The sequence below is a fragment of the Podarcis melisellensis genome (genome assembly GCF_964234715.1).
Source record: "Podarcis melisellensis genome assembly, chromosome: 12".
Lineage (NCBI taxonomy): Eukaryota > Metazoa > Chordata > Lepidosauria > Squamata > Lacertidae > Podarcis > Podarcis melisellensis.
This window is the reverse complement of record NC_138544.1, coordinates 43,528,127-43,547,342: the sequence shown is the minus strand read 5'-3', so window position 1 is coordinate 43,547,342 and position 19,216 is coordinate 43,528,127. Positions and strand designations below refer to the sequence as shown.

The window sequence follows — 19,216 nt, the reverse complement described above, 5'->3', positions numbered from 1 at the left end:
GCAGGAGCTTTATACTCCCAGAGGTTTAGCACTAGCAACAACTAGAAGGCTCTCTCACACACAATTAGCTTGCTGAAATGAAGAAAGCTTGTGGGGAAAGTAGGAATTGATTTGTGTGAGAAAGCACTCCAACATCAGTGAGAACAAATGCATTGGCTGAGCAGCAATTCTAAGTGTGCAGAAGTCTCCCTGTGCCATCATTCTGATCTGGCTCTGGGTGGTAGATCTGGAGGTTATAGTAAAAATCAAATTAGTTCCATTGAGCCTGAAGTCTGTCCACTCCTGGCTTAGTTTCCAAGTCAGTGAAGAGGCAACACAAGAATGCAAAAGGAAAGTACTCTAGTGCTGAAGTTAATGTAAGAGGTGCCTTTGCTTTGTTGTGTAAATGTCCACCCAGGTGTATTTTCAGAAACCCTCTGTTATGTACTGAGTTGAATAGGATCCAAAATACAGCAGTCTGATTGGTCCTAGAACAATAGGATTCGGAATGCAGCAGTCTGATTGGTCCTATAACAATTCAGCAGTATGATTGGTCCGCAGGAGCCACCCAATCCAGCTCCAGGTGGAAGTGAATCCACAACCTGATTGGCCTACAGAAAAATCCCGGAATTAGCCAATCATGTGCAGCCCATTGTGTAAATAATGTATATAAAGCAGATATTTGGGGGGGGGGGGACTTCCATTCCTCCTCACCACTATGAGCTGAATAAAGAGCATGAAATCCACTCTCAATTCCGAGTATATTTCACTCTCATATCCTCTCTCTCAACCTCCTTCCTATTTTGCTCAACAGGCCTGGTTTATTCTGTGCACAAGAGAAGTTAGCAATGTCTTTTCATTATTATAGCAGCTTTCCAGGCAGTGTTCACAAAGTGGTTGCTTATCATGGTTTATTGCAAACAGGATTTATTGTCTGATGGCTCCTACTTCACTCATTCTCCCCTGGTGGGATAAACAAACCAGGAAGTCATAATTAAGCTCAGCTTTCCATGAGGTCTAGACCTCAGATCATTGTTTCTTCCTTCCTACCAAGCCAGTATTGCTAACCAGACTAAAACTGTTGGTTTAGGAGTACTGGCTAGTTGGGGAGCAAGCCACAATCCTGGGTTTGGATGTTACAGGAAGTCAGTCTTAATTGTTGGCTTCCTGGTTTGTTTATCCTGCTTGCATCAGGGAAGGAGAGAAGTGGGTGTAATTTGACAGTGTTCAACAGCACACTTCCCTTTCCTAGCAAACCATAATAACCCAGCAACACTGGTTTATTGTGACATGTCCATTGAGGTAGCTGTAGTCTGAGCCATTTCCTTTGGGGAAACTGGTAACTAAATGAAATTAGAATTAAATGAGATTACCACTTTTGAACACAACTTTTACCTGGCACCTTCGTTATATATCTTTAGGCACCAGACAAGAACATTCCTCTTATCCCAGGCCTTTGGCTAATTAAACAATCTATGGCTTTTTAAGCTGGAGGGGGGTTGTTTTTGTTTGTTTTTGTGTTATGTATTTTTTCCATGTTTATATTGTAAGCCACCCTGTGATTCTCAGATGAAAGGCGGTATAGAAATTTAATTACTTAATAATAATAGAATACTCTTGACCCTGCTTCTTTGTGGCTTCACACTAGCATCTTAGGATCATCTTGCAGTTTATCGTTATGTCTAAGACTAAGAAACATTTAATCTAATTCCTACTCACACATCATCCATTGTACATAAGCAACACACAGTAGTATAGCATGACAGAATGTGCCCTTGTCACCATAAGCTGGGCACAATGTGTAGCTGAAGAGTATTTGGCTATTTTATTTATTAACAAAATTTATATACTACTTGCTTGTAACAAAATCGAAACAACAACAATTTGCAAATCTCTCCTCTCATTTTGCCTGGTAAAGATCACAGATTATCAGACTTCTGTGTATGACGTGCTTCATCTCTGGACATTACATGCAAGGCAAGGAGGCATAAGAACCTACTTCTCCAGAGTGCATTAAGTTATATGCAAATTTGCCAACCTCTAAAGAGAGCTTGAATTTCGCAGACTCTTGACTTTTAAATGTGGTACTTGAGTTGAAGTTACCAACTGTTCTACCACCTACATTGAAACAAACCCTTCTTTCATGTCTGTTAGAGGAAAGGCAGAAAGTAAAGTGCAAGAGACTTTTTCAAAGCAAGAAGAGGATGATAAAGGGAACAAGTCACTCCCTGGCATAGCATCCAAAAGACCACAGAAACAACCCTGGTGTCCTAGTAAAGGTATACATAAAAAAACAAACCTTTCCAATGCAGGACCTCCTGTCCTGCAGGAGCCACTCACACAGTGAAAAGGTCAACATTGATCAAATTATATACAGAAATATATTGTACCCACCTCAACATTGAAAACTAAGTTACTGTATCATCCTTTTATCCAAGAATCCATACTATGTAAGTACACTTCAATTTTTTTTCTAGCAATGATTAAAGTTTATCAAACCATGCTCTGCTCTTAGATGAATTGGCCATGAAACACATATATCTGCCTATAGTGCATATTTTACAATATTGATGGTTAAACTTTATTTTCATGTTTGTAAGCTTATCATTAAGTATTTTACCTTAACTCTGTCATTTTGTAGATGTATTCTGTTAAGGGAAGAGGGTCTTTTCCTGTTTCTGTTTGTTATTTGCTGGCTACTTATAGCCCACTTTTCTGTTGAAAAATCTATTAAGAGTTCAAAACAAATAGAGACATACAAATGCCATTTAAAAGCAAATATAAAATGAAAGCATACCTTGGACAACAACTTGACTCCCAGGTACAAAGAACTGTTGTGTGCCATCAGCTGTTTGGGCTGCATATTGTACAATTGTAGCACCGGGCTGAGGAGCTCCTGAATTTGTCATTGTTAATGTCTGCAACCCCTGAACGCCGTCAGATGCCTGGTTAGAGATCTGGATTGCTCCACCTTGGGCTATAGCAACTTAACAAAAGCAATAATGGTATTAACCAACGGAAACAAGGGTCTTTGGAACAGCTCTAATCCAGCCATTCGTTAACTGTGTGTTGGGACACGTTAGTGCACTTTAAAAGAACTAGTAGTGTGCCATAAGAAACTAATAATGAAGAGCTTTTTTGAGGCTCTGCAACCACTGCTTTCCAGTCAGTCTTCTTCTACAAATGCAGGAAACACTGCTGAGTCTTTGCATCAGGAGCAAGTGATTTCACCTGATACAGACAGAGAACAGAATTACCTGTCCTCAGAAAAGGCCTGCCATTTCACCTCTGCAATTCTCTAATCCTGGTTATGCTATTTACTCATATATATATAGAGAGAGCGTGTGTGTGTAGTATGCCTCCTGTGTTGATTTAGAAGAAAATAAGGGTGACTCAGTTATCAGAGGTTTAGGAAACACTGATCCAGTGTGTACCACCACTTTTGTAATTTGGATACAATCTAACTCGGGAAAGGGTCGCTTGTAGCCCTTCAGATATATTTGGACTTCAACACTTATCTGCCCAAGCCAGCATGGTGAATGGACAGGAATTATGGGAACTAAAAATTTAGTAACACATTCCCCAACCCTGATCTAAGTCAACTTTGTATTGCCTCAAGGGGTGCTTTGCCATGCAGAGACAACTTTTATCAGTGAAATCTTGTGCAACAGAAGACAGTACAAAACTGCTGCATAAATTATATTTGAATTTTAAAAAGAATACGAATAAGCTGTTAACTTTTCCTTACATGACCTGTTACAGTTTTCATAACAAAATGCTAGATTATAGGATATAGATTTTAGGTGTCAGAACAGGAACAGCGTGATGCAAAGTTAAATGTTCCATTCTCAAGCATGACAAAACAACCTTTTAAATAAGCGCTCCATCACAGATATTTCAACTCTGCTCATACTTTACATGGAAGATATGCTTATTGAAGTTTTATATGTCACCATGTACAACTCTCTACTGCATTTTCCAGTCAATGCCAAGTTGTTGGACTCTGCACTCTAAAGCAGAACAGTAAAAACTAGATTCTACACAAAATCCCCAAAGGGCACAAACTAGTGGGAACAACTTTTGTACAATTATTAGGATTTGGAGTGTTTCCTCCTTTAAGTCAAGGATGCTTAGTGCAGGATTAGTTCCCAGTGCACTGATGTCTAATTCTAAACTCATAAAAAAGATTGCAAGTTGCATTTCTTTTTATCTTAAGGACTGTATTTATGGAAGAAAATTGTACAAACTTCCTTGTGTACCCTAGCTTCCAGTTATATAATGAAATACATTGATTGGAAGCAACACACATTAAGGAGCATAAGATTTGAAGAAACAGAATGGAACAAAGTGAGCAAAATTTAATTTTTGCTTATCAGATCATTACTGTAAATTATAAGAGATCTTTATTGATGTAAACATGAATTTCACTTGGGTTTTAATTGAGACTTTTTATTGAATATTCCCCCCACTCTCCACAATAGATCTAGCTTACTAAGTTAGCGATTTACATTTTGGTTTTAAGGACAAAAGCTAAATATCTTGTTTGATGTTATGAGATACATACTGTACTGCCCGGTGCTAGTCTGATAAAGGCTCGTTGGCACTGCCATGGCAGGGATGCCAGAGGGCGCTCCTTCTTCCTCTGGCTTTCCTTCTTCAATCTTAGTGACACCGGGTGCATCAGAAGAAAGTTCATTCAGAATTTTTCTGACACAAGTAAAAACACATATACATTTAAAAGCAACTGGCCCATGAAATGAGTGACTCATTTTAACCGAAAAGCACCAATTGTTACAACACAAAATTATAGCTTACCGATATGAAGGCCTCCTTGAAAGTATCTCCCTCCGTTTCTGAGAATCAATGACAACCTCTGACTCTGTAGATTCATCTGCACTTGTAGCTGATGCTACCTAAAATATGAACATTAAAAAATTAACCATCTTAGGAGTCGACTCAGAAGAGTTAATTTGCAGCATGGAATCCAGATTTGCAGAGGAGATTTTACTACCAGTGATCCATCTCACAGGACTGTCATAAAACTGCTTTGAAAATTTAACAATGCTTTGTAAATTAAATACAGCAGCACTAGCATCTAATGGTAAGGCTATTGATAGGGGTGGCCCAGAGGGCTGAAGCCTCAGGTGTTTTGAACTGGATCTTGGATTCCCTGTCTACACCACCCTTTTTTAAAAACAAACAAACAAACAGCTTTTTTAAACCTTGCTTGCAGAGCTGCTGGACACAATTCAAATCACTGTACTCGTCATATCCCCGATCACCTACAGGTATTATTATTGGGTCACATCCAAAGCAGTGCCAGAGGTGTTTTGCCAACACAGTGCCAGATCTATCTCCTCTCTTCCCCCCCAGTGTAATCTCCAAGTGCCTATTTTGAGGGCGGGAAAGGGGGAGACTGCTGAGTAGAGGAATGAAAAGTTCTGATCCTCTAGTGCATGTCTCTTCCATTAGCAGAACAGGAGTGTTGGGTACCATACTTGCTTCTATCTAGTTATATATTCTCCTGATGGCAGAATATGAGCAGTGGCATAGCGTGGGGGGTGCAGGGGGGGCCGGCCGCACTGGGCGCAACATCTGGGGAGGCGCTCGAGACTCGAGTGCTAAAATCCACGGGTTAGGGGGCGCAAATTACTTGCCTTACCCCGGGTGCTGACAACCCACGCTACGCCACTGAATATGAGTCAACCCTTGCTATGAAATACAATGAAGCTCTTCTCTCCATTGCTAGGGCAAAAATTAGAAGTCAATGATGCCAAGTAAATGTTAAGTAAAGCCTGCAGGAACGTTAAGAGAGATGCAACTAACCTGAACAGATTGCAACTGTGGTGATTGAATAACTGAAGGCTGAGTTGCTTGAATCACTCCCTGCACATGGACCGTTTGACCAGAAGGCAATTGCACTACAGTTACAGAGGGAGATCCTCTTCCAGTTGTTGATCCCGCTACAGAAACCTATTGCATTGGAGAAAAATAACAGTAAGACATTAGCAGTGTGAGCACCTGCATACCAGTGATGATGATTTGGCAAAAGGTCTCCAGGGTGAAATTAAGGTTTAGCCTTTGAAACATGATGTGCTGTTTTCCAATACAGTAAAAGTTATATCAGCTTATATCACTTTAGTTATTTCATAAAATTTATACATTGCTTAATTGTAAAAAAAAAAAAGACTTTAGAGCAGTTTACGCAGAGAATAAAACAATAAAATCACCAGGGAAACCTGTTAAAAAAACAACTAGTTAAAATATTAAATGAAATAAAATCAGCAATAAGCCAAAAACAGATTAAAACACACATCAATATTCTACATGTCAGGGTAGACCTGCCTAAACAAAAATGTTTTTAGCAGGCACTGAAAGGAGAACAGTGAGGGCACCTGCCTGATGTCAATATATTACAATGACAATTGGGTTTCCAATGCTTCTTGCTTCAGAAATGTAACACATAAAGCACTGGCACATGGTACTTCACCCCAGTGAAAACTGAAAGAGCCTTTTTTGGTTGAAATGACAATGCAGTCCCATATTGTATAACTTTGATGGGGACAGAGGGGTAATCGTTTTTGTAGTCCTTTTATAGCAATAGACAGTCTATTTGTGCAAGTTAATGATAAAAACCATTTTTAATTGTTTTTCTTGTCTAAACACTACATTGTGTATTGAACACAAAGAAGCTCTGAGACCCATTTTACAAATGAAGAACAGAAGAACTAGCAACTTGTCAAAAGGTGAGTCAGCAAGTCCATCATTTAATGTCAACTTGAAAGTGAATCTTTCCCAGCTTAGTCCAACATTTCATTCATGGAAATAAAGGAGCTATTAGTGCACCAAGCAGCTGCTTATACTGAAACTGCATAGGAAGAAAACTATGCCCAATGGTTTGCTCTATATGATGTGGTCATGATAAATTACAACATTTTAAAAAGTTTGAGCCAAAGGTGCCCAATGTATTCATTTTGGGATGTAAAACAAGCATATAAAGAACTGAGCATGAATCACAGGAAAAAGCCCTCTCTCTTGTAACTTACAGTACATGCACAATGAGAAGTACTAAAGTCACTTTTCAATTTCTTAAAATGGCTGGATAATATTTGAAAGTTTATAAGGAGTCTCCCAAGCATCCTGTGCTCCTTTTATTTTTTTGGATTTACAAAATTATTTCTCTAATGGTAAACTGACAGTACAATGAACAAGTTTAAATTATTTGAAAGATGCATTTGTTCCCTCCTCTAGTTTAGTTGCAATATTTTAAAACTGCACCCTTTCCTATTCTGACATTCACAAATGTTTGCTTGATTACTCATGTGGAGGTGGCAGCAGTTCTAGCAATCCTGACGTCAATAAGGAGAGGAACCAGCTATGGCACTTGCATTTGAATACGTGCAAAGACTCTATATTACTGGAAGCAGACAGTCTGCAGAACAATTTAGCAGACTGGGAAACAAAGTTTTATAGCACTGCACAGAGTAATTCCAGAAATGGTCAGAAACACACACACACAGTCAGCTCTTTCAGGGGCAATTTATTTCAGATAAATAGGTATTCTGCAGCTTCTACTGCATATGTGCAGTATTTCAGGCTTGTTAATGCTTAACTTCCAAAACTACACTTAGTCCATTGTACAATATAGACATTTAAATCCAGGTCAGACCCAGCCTCTATGGTTTTATTTAAAACTCGGGAAAGTCTCAAAGGTTTCATTATAAGCTTTAAAGAAATAAAATAGTATCATAATTGTTGGACTGGGGCTTAAGTTAGCTGAACTTAGGTTTGATAGATTTCAATGGAACCTAAATGCAATTAACCAAAATTATCCAACCCTTACCATTATATAGCACTTTTTAATTGTTCAGAGTATGCAGTGTATATATTGCAGCAATTCTTCCAACAACCCTGTAAAATAGGTTAGGATTATTATCCCCATAAGGCAGATTTGAGGTTGAACTCAAAACTGGCTGGTTTGGACTACCTAGTAGAGTCCATGGCTGAGATAACATTTCAAAATCGGGCCTTCCTGGCTCACAACTCATACAATAGTAGCACCAAAAATCAGAGACAAATAATACAAGTGACTTAAAGTGGAGTTTGTGCTGCCAGAGTGCTTTTTCATAAAAAGCCCTACTGGACAGAAAAAAGCACAAACATGATGAAAACAACATAGAGGCAGATTACAGGCAAGGAGAGTTCATCTCCTTGAATATCAATCCATGTCTGTCTTCTCAGTCCTTGCCCCCAAAGAAAACACCTGGGGAAGAAAAGGTGCAACTTCACTGCATACAAAGGACAAAGGACAGTGGCCACGTTCCCAACAAGGCAGCCCCTCATGGCACACATATTCCTAACACTGGCTTGGAATGGGTGAAATAGCCACCTACTGCTAGCCTAAGCCAGAGATGGAGTCCACGTACTTGAGGGGTTCTGGACAAAACTGGACGTAAGTAGAGATTTCATCATCATTTTACACTTAGTTCATGCATTGCTTATGATCAGAATCCCAACTACTAGAAAGGTCTAAACCTAATTTTTACATTTTGCTCAGATATTTATCTCTGTACCCCATGCTATCCCAATCTATCCTCACAGGAACTTTGCAATGCAGACTAGGCTGAATGGCACAAGACCTTCCACTGAGCTAAGTGGGCTTTTGAAGTGAGAGGTCCAACGTTTTATCGGCTTCCCCAAAGCCCAAAGTATGCAGGCAAGTCTTGTATTCTTCTACCTGCCTGCAGTAGCTAACTATATAGGTGTTGGTGTCTGGTTACATGTCAGATTACCTGTGCTATAGTAGATATCTGATTTTGGCCAGATGGAGACTGTATAGTAGCAGCATCACTTTCTGCAACAGAGTCTGCTGCATTGCCATCTTGCTGTGATTCACCTGTTTCCATGGTCATTTGTCTAAAAATGAGAGAAAAATGCACAAGATAGTACATGAAACAATTCATGCCTCTATCACCATTCACTTCATCTCTTCATTTTTGCCTTCTTTTTAATATGTGATTAAATAAAGCATGACATCATAATATGATACCACAAGAGAGGTCCAGCGCATTTATCACCAGCTGAAAACCCAAATGAAGGAACACCACCTTTTGATATATGAATGTCCTCCCCATTATTTAAGACAGGGAACCTGTGGAGCCTGTGCCCCTTAAAATGTTGTTAGACTCCAACTCTCAGATTCAGCCAGAATTTCCAACGATCAGGGATAATGGGAGTTGCAGTCCAGTAATATCTGGAGGGCCATAGGTTCACCATCCCCACTTTAAGACTGGAGGACAAGGCCTTCCTCCATATGCCATTGTTTCAGGAATAAACAACTTCTAGTGATCAGAGTAGGGAATTTCCAGAGGTGGCACTAGAATTGTGAAATGCTGTCCCCAGGGAGATTTGGTGGGCTGCATACAGTGCCATGTATTTCTTGTTTTTTTTGTGTGTGGGTTGGTTGGGTAAGCTGAGTTTGCTTCTTGGTTGTTGCTTTTGAATTATTATTTCTTTGGAAAATGTTATTTATTTTTAGCACCCAAGTAGCATACAAATATTGTTGCCGTATATTTTAAAAGAAGTTGGTGGGACTGTACAGTTGCCCCCCAAATACTGGAAGAATATGTGGATTATATTAAGTGTATTGCTGCCTGTAAGATTCTGTGGCCTCCTTTCAGACTATTACTGAATTGTTTGCATCCTACAGAAGAATGGAACTTAGAACTTAGGTTGCAAACTAATTTGCTTCAGCTAGAATACTGTTGGGCAAATACTAGACTCCGGAGCAATTGACACCAATACAGTGGTACATCTGGTTACAAACTTAATTCGTTCCAGAGGTCTGTTCAGAGGTCTGTGCTGCCGCCGCACGATTTCTGTTCTCATTCTGAGGTAAAGTTCTTAACCCGAGGTACTACTTCCAGGTTAGCGGAGTCTGTAACTCGAAGTGTTTGTAACCCAAGGTGTTTGTAACCCGAGGTACCACTGTAGAGACTTAGCAGAGAAAAGTGATGCATTAGTGAATGTTGTCAGCTTAAAACTATAAAAGACCCCAGGACAGCAAAAGCAGCCCAAGCAGTATGCTACAATAATGTAAGGGTCATGCTTTATTTAGTTGAATTGTATAAGTGTGCCAGGAATCATAGAAGTTTTGGCTTTCTTATAAACTGGGTACATTTGGATTATCATAGTATAAAGAGTCATTTCTGTGGGCTCTGGCTTCTGTCATGGTGTTCCGTTGTGCCAGAAGTGGTTTAGTCTTGCTGGCCACATGACTTGGAAAGCTGTCTGCGGACAAACGCCGGCTCAATCGGCCTGAAGCGAGATGAGTGCTGCACCCCATAGTCACCTTTCACTGGACTTCACCATCCAAGGGTCCTTTACTTTACCTTTTTGCCTAGTATAAATATATTGGAATTAGATTTAGGCTGCAATCCTATCCCCAATTACCAGGGAATAAGCACCCCCTGCCCATTTCAACAGGGTTTACACTTGAGTATAAAAGTTTTAGTAGCATGTCTCTTGGGCTTGATTGCTGTCCCAATAGCAGGCCTGTTAATTGGTTTTCTGAACTATCACCCGAGCCCTGAGACTTTGGTTGTAAAAAGAGACTGTTAAGAAAATAAAAACAGATTGGACCAGTTTAGCTTGGCATATTTGTTCAAAGGAATGGGCTTTGAATCATAGCTAGTTAGCCAAGTAGCCATAGGAGCAAACTGGTAGAGAACTTTATCCTCCACCCAGGAGCTGGAGGTGGTGTCCTCAAGAGGTTTGTTGTGCAGTTAAAGAGAACAAAAGGGAACAATAGCCTTGAAACTGGATTTGAAAGAGGCACAGAGGCTTGATTTACTCTTGGGAAGAAAGCAAATCTATGTACTTCCAAGAAATCTGAAGAGGAACAGGATCTACTGGAGTGTTAATGCAGTGAATTTTCCATCACAAATTTGTGCAGAGTATGTGTGTAAATAAGACTTATATCACATTAGCATTGCAAGTCTCCAATTACCTTCATTCTAAGAAAAGAAAACCCAAGGTTTTTGCTGGGAGCCCTGAAACTTCTCACTACTTAAGAGACTGGAGTGCATGTAACATATTATGTTTTGGTCTCTATCTTATATCTTTGGTTATGTAAAATAGCAGATGTTACAATATATATGATCTTACTTTTAAAATAGCATAATTTTCTTCTTTTTGTATTTAAGAAAACAAGTTAGAGGAGATAAAATTAATAATAAAAACATGAGTCCTTGCACTGTTAAGGACAAGAAACTCACAATAACCCCAAGTTTGTTCAGGTACCAGAAGGCATGTCCAGATAAGGGAAAAGATCACATCCATTTATGGTTACAGAAAGTGTCTTTGACAAACATATGCTCAGTACGTTTCAAGATGCAAGGACCAGCATGACGGCATAAGCCACCAAACTGGTACCTTTGGGTGAGAAAATGTTTTTGGAAATGCCAACAAGGAAATGAAAGGGCCCCCCATGATTCCTTGGAACATCATAGCAGATGCTGGGACACAAGTTGTAGCTGAATGTGCCACGTTGGTCTGAAACAATTTTCCGGTATACACACACAGAGGTTTTTCTTGCAGAAACTTCTGTTAAATTCATTGGTTTTAAAATAGTCTAAAGCCAATAGCTTTATGTATCACTTAGAAGAAAGGAAAGCATTCTGTTAAACAGCTGGCACTGGGGTGAAACTAGTATAATAACTCAGTTGGAAGTCATTCAGCCTTTGTTTCTCCTAAATCAAGGTTTTGTCTGTAGACTAGTAAATTCTGCATGTCATTTTTTTGAGAGAGAATTTTTTTTTGAAGGAACTGTAGTTGTTTTCAACCTGTAACATTGGCTTGTAGAATTAGCTTAGGATACATGAAGCTAATTATTATGGGTGGTATCAGGTATTAGTCACTCAAAGCAGACTCGTTGAAATCAAGAGTTATTAATGTCATTAATTTCAGTGGACATCATTACTTATTTATTTAAAAGCATTTATATACCACTTTATATTTTTAAAATCTCTTAAGCAGTGCATGATAACCATATATGGATACCACATGTCTGCAAAAAGTCTGTGTAATGCACCATATAATTCTCCTTATCCCAAAGGAAACTAGGTTATCACAGTGACCCCAAGACATGTGTCTATCTGTGTGAATGTGAATTGGGTAGAGATGCAGCTGCCACTGTGATGGTGGCAGTCTTGGCTATCTGGCACCTGCAGCTATATGATATAAAGGGTTATAGAATCAAAGAACCGTAAACTTCGAAGGGACCCTAAGGGTCATCTAATCCAATCCTCTGCAATGCAGGAATTGCAGCTAAAAAATCCCTGACATATAGCCATTCAACCTGTTTAAAAACCTCCAATGAAGGCGCCTACCACCTTCCAAGGTAGTCTGTTCCGCTGTCAAGCAGCTCTTGCCATCAGAAAGTTCTTCCTAATGTTTAGTCAGAATCCCCTTTCTCATAATTAGCATCCTTTGGTTTAAGTCCTACTCTCTGGAGCAGCAGAAAACAAGATTGCTTGTGACAACCCTTGAGATATTTGAAGATTATTATTTCACTTCTGTCTTCTTTTTGCCAGGTTAACATATCCAACTCCCTCAGCAATTACTCATAAGGCTTGGTTTCCAGACCCTTGATCATCTTGGTTGCCCTCTTCTGCACATGTTCCAGCTTGTGAATATCCTGTGTGGTGCCCAGAAATGGATGCAGTACTCCAGGTAGGGTCTGACCAGGTAGAATAAAGTAGTACTATTACTTTCCTTGTTTTGGACCCTAAACTTATGTTGGTGCAGTCAAGAATTGCATGAGCCTTTTTGCTGCTACATCTCACTTATGTTAAGCTTGTGGACTCATTAAGACACCCCAGATCCTTTTCACATGTACTGCTGTCAAGGTGTCCCCCATCCTGAATTTGTGCAGCTGGTTCTTCCTCCTTAAGTGTAGAACCTTCTATTTGTCCATACCAAAAATCATTTGATTATTTTCCAATCTGCCCGCTTCTCCAATCTGTAAAACTCATCTTGAATCCTTGTTCTATCTTCTGTGATATTAGCTACCACTCCCAGTTTGGTGTCATCTGTAAATCTGATAAGCATCCTCTCTATTACTTTAGCCGTCATTTATAAATATGTTGTACAACACTGGGCCCTGGATAGATCCCTGCGGCATATTACATTTCATTAACTGGCTCCTACAAAAAAATCATGCCTAGCAAGTAAATGAGTATTTTTTTTAAAAAAAAATTGACATAAAAATTTCAACTTTGTTGCTAGTCAAATTGAGAGCATTAGATTGAATACATAAAGAAAAGCCTTCTTTCTAAATGTTAAGGTCTTTATGTGCTTGGTTGTTCCTCAGGTTATCAATCCACTAATATATGAAACACATTCTACATATTTGCAGTGCGGAAAAATTTTAACAAACCCAGCCAGATGGGCGGGGTATAAATAATAAATTATTATTATTATTATTATTACTAATTAAACAATGGCTACCTTATGTTAATTCTTGCATGCTGTTTTTTGCCACATTTGCTCATTATGATTGAATTTTTTTTAAGGACTTCTTCCTTCTCCAGACCACTCTCCCTGTTAGTGAACCTTGCAGTGAAGTTATGTTCCATTTATGATGTCATAACTAACTACCATAGCAACCAACACTCACAATGTTACAATACACAAGGTTCATTAGAATATTGAACAGAAGCGCAGAAGAGAGAAAAAAGCTTTCGTTCAATCACATGCAAGAGATTTTATAAGTCTTATGGAACACACTCACCCAGTGAAGAATTGGGAGGGGGGGAGCATCTTAGCTAAAGTTCTGAATTAAAGATTTGACAAGAGTTTTGAAGACCTAATTGCGATGCAAGAAAGACTGTGTGATCCAAGGTACCTATGCCACAATGTCCAACTCAATTTCATACTCCACAACTGTGGTTTTCAAACTTTTGTCAGCAAGTATTTTCCATACATCAGGTAAATAATACGCATTCACTTGCCAGAGAATTTCTGTCCATGGCCAAAGATTCTGGGATAGGTTTGTTGTAGGGCACATGCCCCATTGATTTGACATGTTTAGGAGGCTTGTTACCCCATGTAAAGTGAGAGTGCACCTCCAACACTCCCCAGCACAAATATAGAAGGGTTTTAACACAAAGAAGAGCCTCAAACATTGGAAACAAACCTTTATTTGGGGAGGGACACACGCCTGGATGCAAGAAAATACATCCTACAAAAAATCTACATAGTTTTGCACTTTATAGAATATATTCTCAGGAAACACGGAATCTTATTTCACATGCTAGAAACAAAAGTGGATCCAAATGTTTAATAATGAAAGTTGCTGAATAATTGAATAAAAATATGCAGCATTATGCTGATGATGTCTTAAAAGTACACTTTCAAAATTTTACTTTATTCCAAGTTATAGCTTTGTTTTTTATTGTTTTTGTAAAGCCTTGTTATACTATTACCATTAATTTTTTGCAGTTAACAGTTTATGGATGTAGTTTATAAATCTTGAAGCTGGGTATTTTTTCATGTTCATGTGCAAGAGAAAGAAATTTCTCTCCATTTATCATTGTGGCTTCAAAGACTCTGAAACCTTGCATTTCGTAATTTCACACTTCAACTCGTGATGACATAAAAATCATATGTGCTTCTTCTCTGTACGTGATGGAGCTGCATCCTGGTCCAAGAAATGTCGAAGTATGAAGAAAAAAATGCTAAACATAGCTTCATATACTGCACAGCCTGAAATTTTCCTCACTACAGTGACTTTGACTGAAAAAAGCATGAATCTCACATTTAGCTGAAAACTAGTCCTTTTCAGGTAACCATAGTTAATACAGCATCATTTTTAGGTGACTTTTTACAGAAGAACATACTAAACAGCAGTTGTTTCATTTAACATTCCAAGTTCAAAAAAGCCAAAAAAGCCATACCCATAATCCAGGTACAATGGAGGTATAAGGTAAACTAAACAGCTATGTTTCTTGTTACAATACATACATAAACATGTTCTAGAGGAAAATCCGAACCTCATAATATGACATGGTACAGTGCAATGATTCTTGACTTATGTGTTTCCCAAACACCTTTTGCTTACTGTTACATGGAAACAAGGACTATTACATAGCTATATCACCTCTGTCCCAGCAATAACATAAAGGGATGATCAACCTGATCACTACTGGAATTAAATGCCCATTAAGAAACTCACTAATATGTCATGTAAAACTAACCTTTCTCCTGTACCTTCCTTCCTCTGCTTCCCTTTTGTTTATACTTTTAGGTTTTAAAATTAGTGCAGGGCTTGAGCTATTATTTTGATGTACTAGTTCATTTAAACAGTAGAAATAACGGCAAAAAACCCTATTCCTTGAAAGTTGTGAAACTTTCAGTTCTGCTTCCTGTTTTTGTGTATAAGATTACTTTCACTGGACCAGATACTGTCTCACTTGCTCTGTTATTCTGTATAACCAACAACTAAACACTGTTACGCCTAAAGAGTATAGCTTTTGGGGGGAGGGCAAGATGAGGAGAGAAGCACTTTCTTTACTAGTTATTTTACTCCATTTAAGCAGTATTTAAAAGACACCACCCTGCAACAAATAAATTAGATATTTTTATCAACATAATTGAAAGTCAAAGTTATTGAAGACAGCTAGGGTCTGCATGAATGCTTTCCATATACAGATTGAAGGGAGATTATGTATGCCTTGGTTGTTTGTAATATTACCCCTCATACAGTCCCTTTTTCCTAATTGAAGCCTAGTGTTTTCTATTTCAAGATAAAGAAAAACTGGTGGCTCCTTTGACAACTTCCTTCAGCCTTGCTGGAGAATATGGTGCCTTTGTTTCTTACATTTTCTCTACAGTCTGTGGCAGGGTATGCATGGAAGACAGATGAAACAGTCAAACAAAGCAATCCTAGGCATGTTTACTCAAAAGGAAGCCCCACTGTGTTCAATGAAGAGCCAGTTATTTCATACTAACAGCCAAGCAGCTTCACAAGACTTGACCTATGAAACATTTATAAGGGGGGTCTGCATTGGGTTACATCACACCAATCAGCTAAAAATACACTTTAATGTTTTGTAAACTATCCTCTTTCCTTCCGTACACAGAACGTATACTTTCTTTCTTTTGCTATCAGCAAATATTGCATTTCCCGGGCTCATCCTGTTAAAATTTAAACTGTAATATGCTTTACAATCTGTGTGCTCATGCTTACCAAAAGAGTGTGACAGATCATTGCTAGGATTCCTTTCTTGCCTTCAAACTGAGGCTATGATAACATAACTTGACCAAAGCCAGATCAGACAGTGAGACCATAACATCGTATCTTCTGAATGATATGTTTGCTTATTAGAGGCCAACTGCAGCCACTGGATCACAATGGAACTCTCCTTGCTTTATTTTCAAATTTTCCTTTCTCATTCTTAAATTATGTGATAAGCCCAAACCTATCACTAAGGGGAGGCCTCCCCATAACTCTGCTTTCTTATCTCCATGTGAGTTCTGACTCCACATGCCTAATGTGTTGCTTCCTCTTTCATATCTAGCCTAAGGCAGGGCTTAACTTAACCCCTTTCTTTCTATTAAACTCCTCACCCTACCCTCAGCAGCAGCATAGTTACCAAAGAGGAAATCTCTTGAAAAAAATGGAAACACCAGAGGAGAAAAAGCACAAACTCAGGATTAAGGCTGCAATCCTAAAACACGTTTTACTAGGAAACAAGTTTGTTTTAACTCAGGAGGGCTTACTCCTGCATAAACATGTTGAAGACTATGCCTTTAGGAAGGAAATACAGAAAGCGGCCTTCTGAGTCAGGCCCATTGGTCCATCTAGCTCAGTATTGTCTGCACTGACTGGCAGAGGGTTCAAACGGGATTTCTCTCCCACCCCTGCCTGGAGACCCTGCGAAGCAGATGCTCTGCCCCTGAGCTGTGGCCATGCCCCTACGGATAAAGGGACCCCTGACCATTAGGTCGAGTCGTGACTGACTCTGGGGTAGCGGTGCTCATCTCGCTTTATTGGCCAAGGGAGCTGGCATACAGCTTCCGGGTCATGTGGCCAGCATGACTAAGCCGCTTCTGGCGAACCAGAGCAGCGCATGGAAACGTTGTTTACCTTCCCGCCAGAGCGGTACCTATTTATCTACTTGCACTTTGTGCTTTCAAACTGCTAGGTTGGCAGTAGCAGGGACTGAGCAACGGGAACTCACCCCGTTGCGGGGATCTGAACCGCCGACCTTCTGATCAGCAAGTCCTAGGCTCTGTGGTTTAACCCACAGCGCCACACACGTCCCCTATGGATACTTACTGGCAAATATGCACTATAGAGAGAGATAGTGGGACTTCCCCTCAAGTAACCCTGAACAAGATTGCGCTGTATTTTTAGTATTACTGTGTTCCGTGCTTTTATTCTAAAAATATATATATTTAGGGGTATTCTCATTTTCCTACTAATACTGAAATACGGCTCCTCAATGAGGCCAAACTTAAGATTCACCAAATGTCATGGGGTCTGCGTCCCTCCAGGGGGAAAAATACTGTGTTTTCTGAAACCTGCCACGGTGCGTGGGACGGTGGCCACTCTGTACATGCGCAGAGGGGGGGCAACACGGCTGGTCTCTGGCTGTCACAACGAAGCCGCGTTGATTTCGGCCTTCGTGTGTGAGGGAGAAAGCAGCCAGGCTTTGACTCGGCCTCCCTCGAGTGCCGCCGATGCTGCCCCCCCCCGCCCCGCTTCTCCCGATCTTCGTCGTCCCGCCTAGCCCCTTCCGAGCTGCCTGTCAGAGCTCGCCCCGCCGCCCCAACCGCCTTCCCCTCCTCAAAACCCGGGCCGCCCCCTCCGAAGGGCCCGGCCGCCTTGCGCGCTCCCGCCTTGTCCCCGCCCCCTCCTGCGACTCACCCGAGTACGTGGCGCCCCCGTCACAGGGGAAAGTAGGTCGGGGAGGAGGGATTGGGCCGGGCGAGGCCGCGCGTCGCCCCCACGTCAGCGCTGATGCCGCTGCGCCGTCACCGCGGGTGGGGAGGGGGGGTTGCTCAGGAAATGGCCACCATCGCCGCGCCTTTAGCCTCGCTCACCTGAGCCGGCGGCGGAAGGAGGGGGGGGAGAGAGAGAGAGAGAGAAAGAGGGAGAGTGGGGGAAGCGGAGGGCGGGGCCACGGCCAGCGAGGGCCAGCCTCGCCCCCCCCTCCCCACCGGCCAACGCCCATTGGCTACTTAGGCGGCCTAACGGCTGGAACTCGCGCCAACCGCCGAGCCGACGTTTCGGCCCACTGATTGGCTAATCGGCGGGGGGGGGCGGAAATAGAGCGAGGCTGATTGCGGTGCTTTTCGTGGGTGTTAACACCCCCCGCCCCCGCTCGCAAGATGCAAAATGAATGTTGCTGTGTTAAAACAGAGGCTCCGAGGCAACCTGTCCGAATTTTGGCCGCGCTCGCTGACAGACCAGGGATTTCAGCTCCATTAAGCAGTAGGGATTTACTTCCGAGTAAAGTTTTACAAAGCGATACGCGGCGTGATGATGATGATGATGATAAATATTTATATCCCGCCCACCTGGCTGTGTTTCCCCAGCCACTGTGGGCGGCTTCCAACAAAATATTAAAATACAATAATTCATCGACTATTAAAAGCTTCCCTAAACAGGAATGTCATGGGCTGAGAGAGATATAGAATAAGAGAACCAGAATGTACGTTCAAAGAAATGTTTACTGAAGATATGGGTGAAGACTGTGTTTATTTAAAAACGCTGGTAGCATTAAGATAAATTCAACAGTGTAAATAAGTTTTGATGGATATAACAATGGATTACTGAACGGTCTAGTTAATGTAAAATATGCAGGGATGTATAGTATTCAAATGAACCATGGAAAGAGAAGGGAAGTCATTGATTTTATTTTATTTTTGCCTCTTTATAAAGAGATCTGCTGCTGCTGCAGGGTTAGCCTCATGGGCACATTTCTTGAGTAAAAACAGGTAGGATTCTACTGTTAGGCTGGACTTCAATACGACAGCCTGCGTAATTCATATTACATTGACGGGAAATGTGCCAATGGCAGTGAGTGTGCAGTGAGGGCTTTTTTTAAAAAGTTACAAATCAGAGGTGGTGAAGCTAGCTGTGCATATGTTTTTGGACTACTATTCCCTATTAGAACTTCTGATCATTGCCTGTGCTGGACATCCAACAGCAGCATCTGGAGAGCTACAG

General features: G+C 40.6%; 2 protein-coding genes across 4 annotated transcripts in view; one reads left to right on the top strand and one right to left on the bottom strand.

Annotated features, from left to right (window-relative positions):
- Nucleotides 1-18,201, bottom strand: part of CREM (cAMP responsive element modulator) — a 28,644-nt gene extending 10,443 nt beyond the window's left edge. For 2 of the 3 annotated variants that reach the window (XM_081882637.1, XM_081882636.1), the window contains exons 1-6: nucleotides 13,489-13,643; nucleotides 8,772-8,895; nucleotides 5,806-5,952; nucleotides 4,795-4,892; nucleotides 4,544-4,686; nucleotides 2,777-2,965 (exon numbers count right to left, since the gene is read on the bottom strand). In XM_081882637.1, coding sequence (XP_081738763.1) covers nucleotides 2,777-2,965; nucleotides 4,544-4,686; nucleotides 4,795-4,892; nucleotides 5,806-5,952; nucleotides 8,772-8,895; nucleotides 13,489-13,616 — 829 coding nt within the window. In that variant the 5' untranslated portion in view covers nucleotides 13,617-13,643. Of the gene's footprint in view, nucleotides 1-2,776; nucleotides 2,966-4,543; nucleotides 4,687-4,794; nucleotides 4,893-5,805; nucleotides 5,953-8,771; nucleotides 8,896-13,488; nucleotides 13,644-17,911 lie in introns of those variants that run through there. The other variant, XM_081882638.1, reaches the window with a different exon arrangement.
- A 139-nt stretch (nucleotides 18,202-18,340) lies between these two features.
- Nucleotides 18,341-19,216, top strand: part of CUL2 (cullin 2) — a 52,737-nt gene continuing 51,861 nt past the window's right edge. Inside the window, exon 1 of the mRNA XM_081931688.1 lies at nucleotides 18,341-18,478. The gene's annotated coding sequence lies outside the window, so the exon portion shown is untranslated. The remainder of the gene's footprint in view (nucleotides 18,479-19,216) is intronic.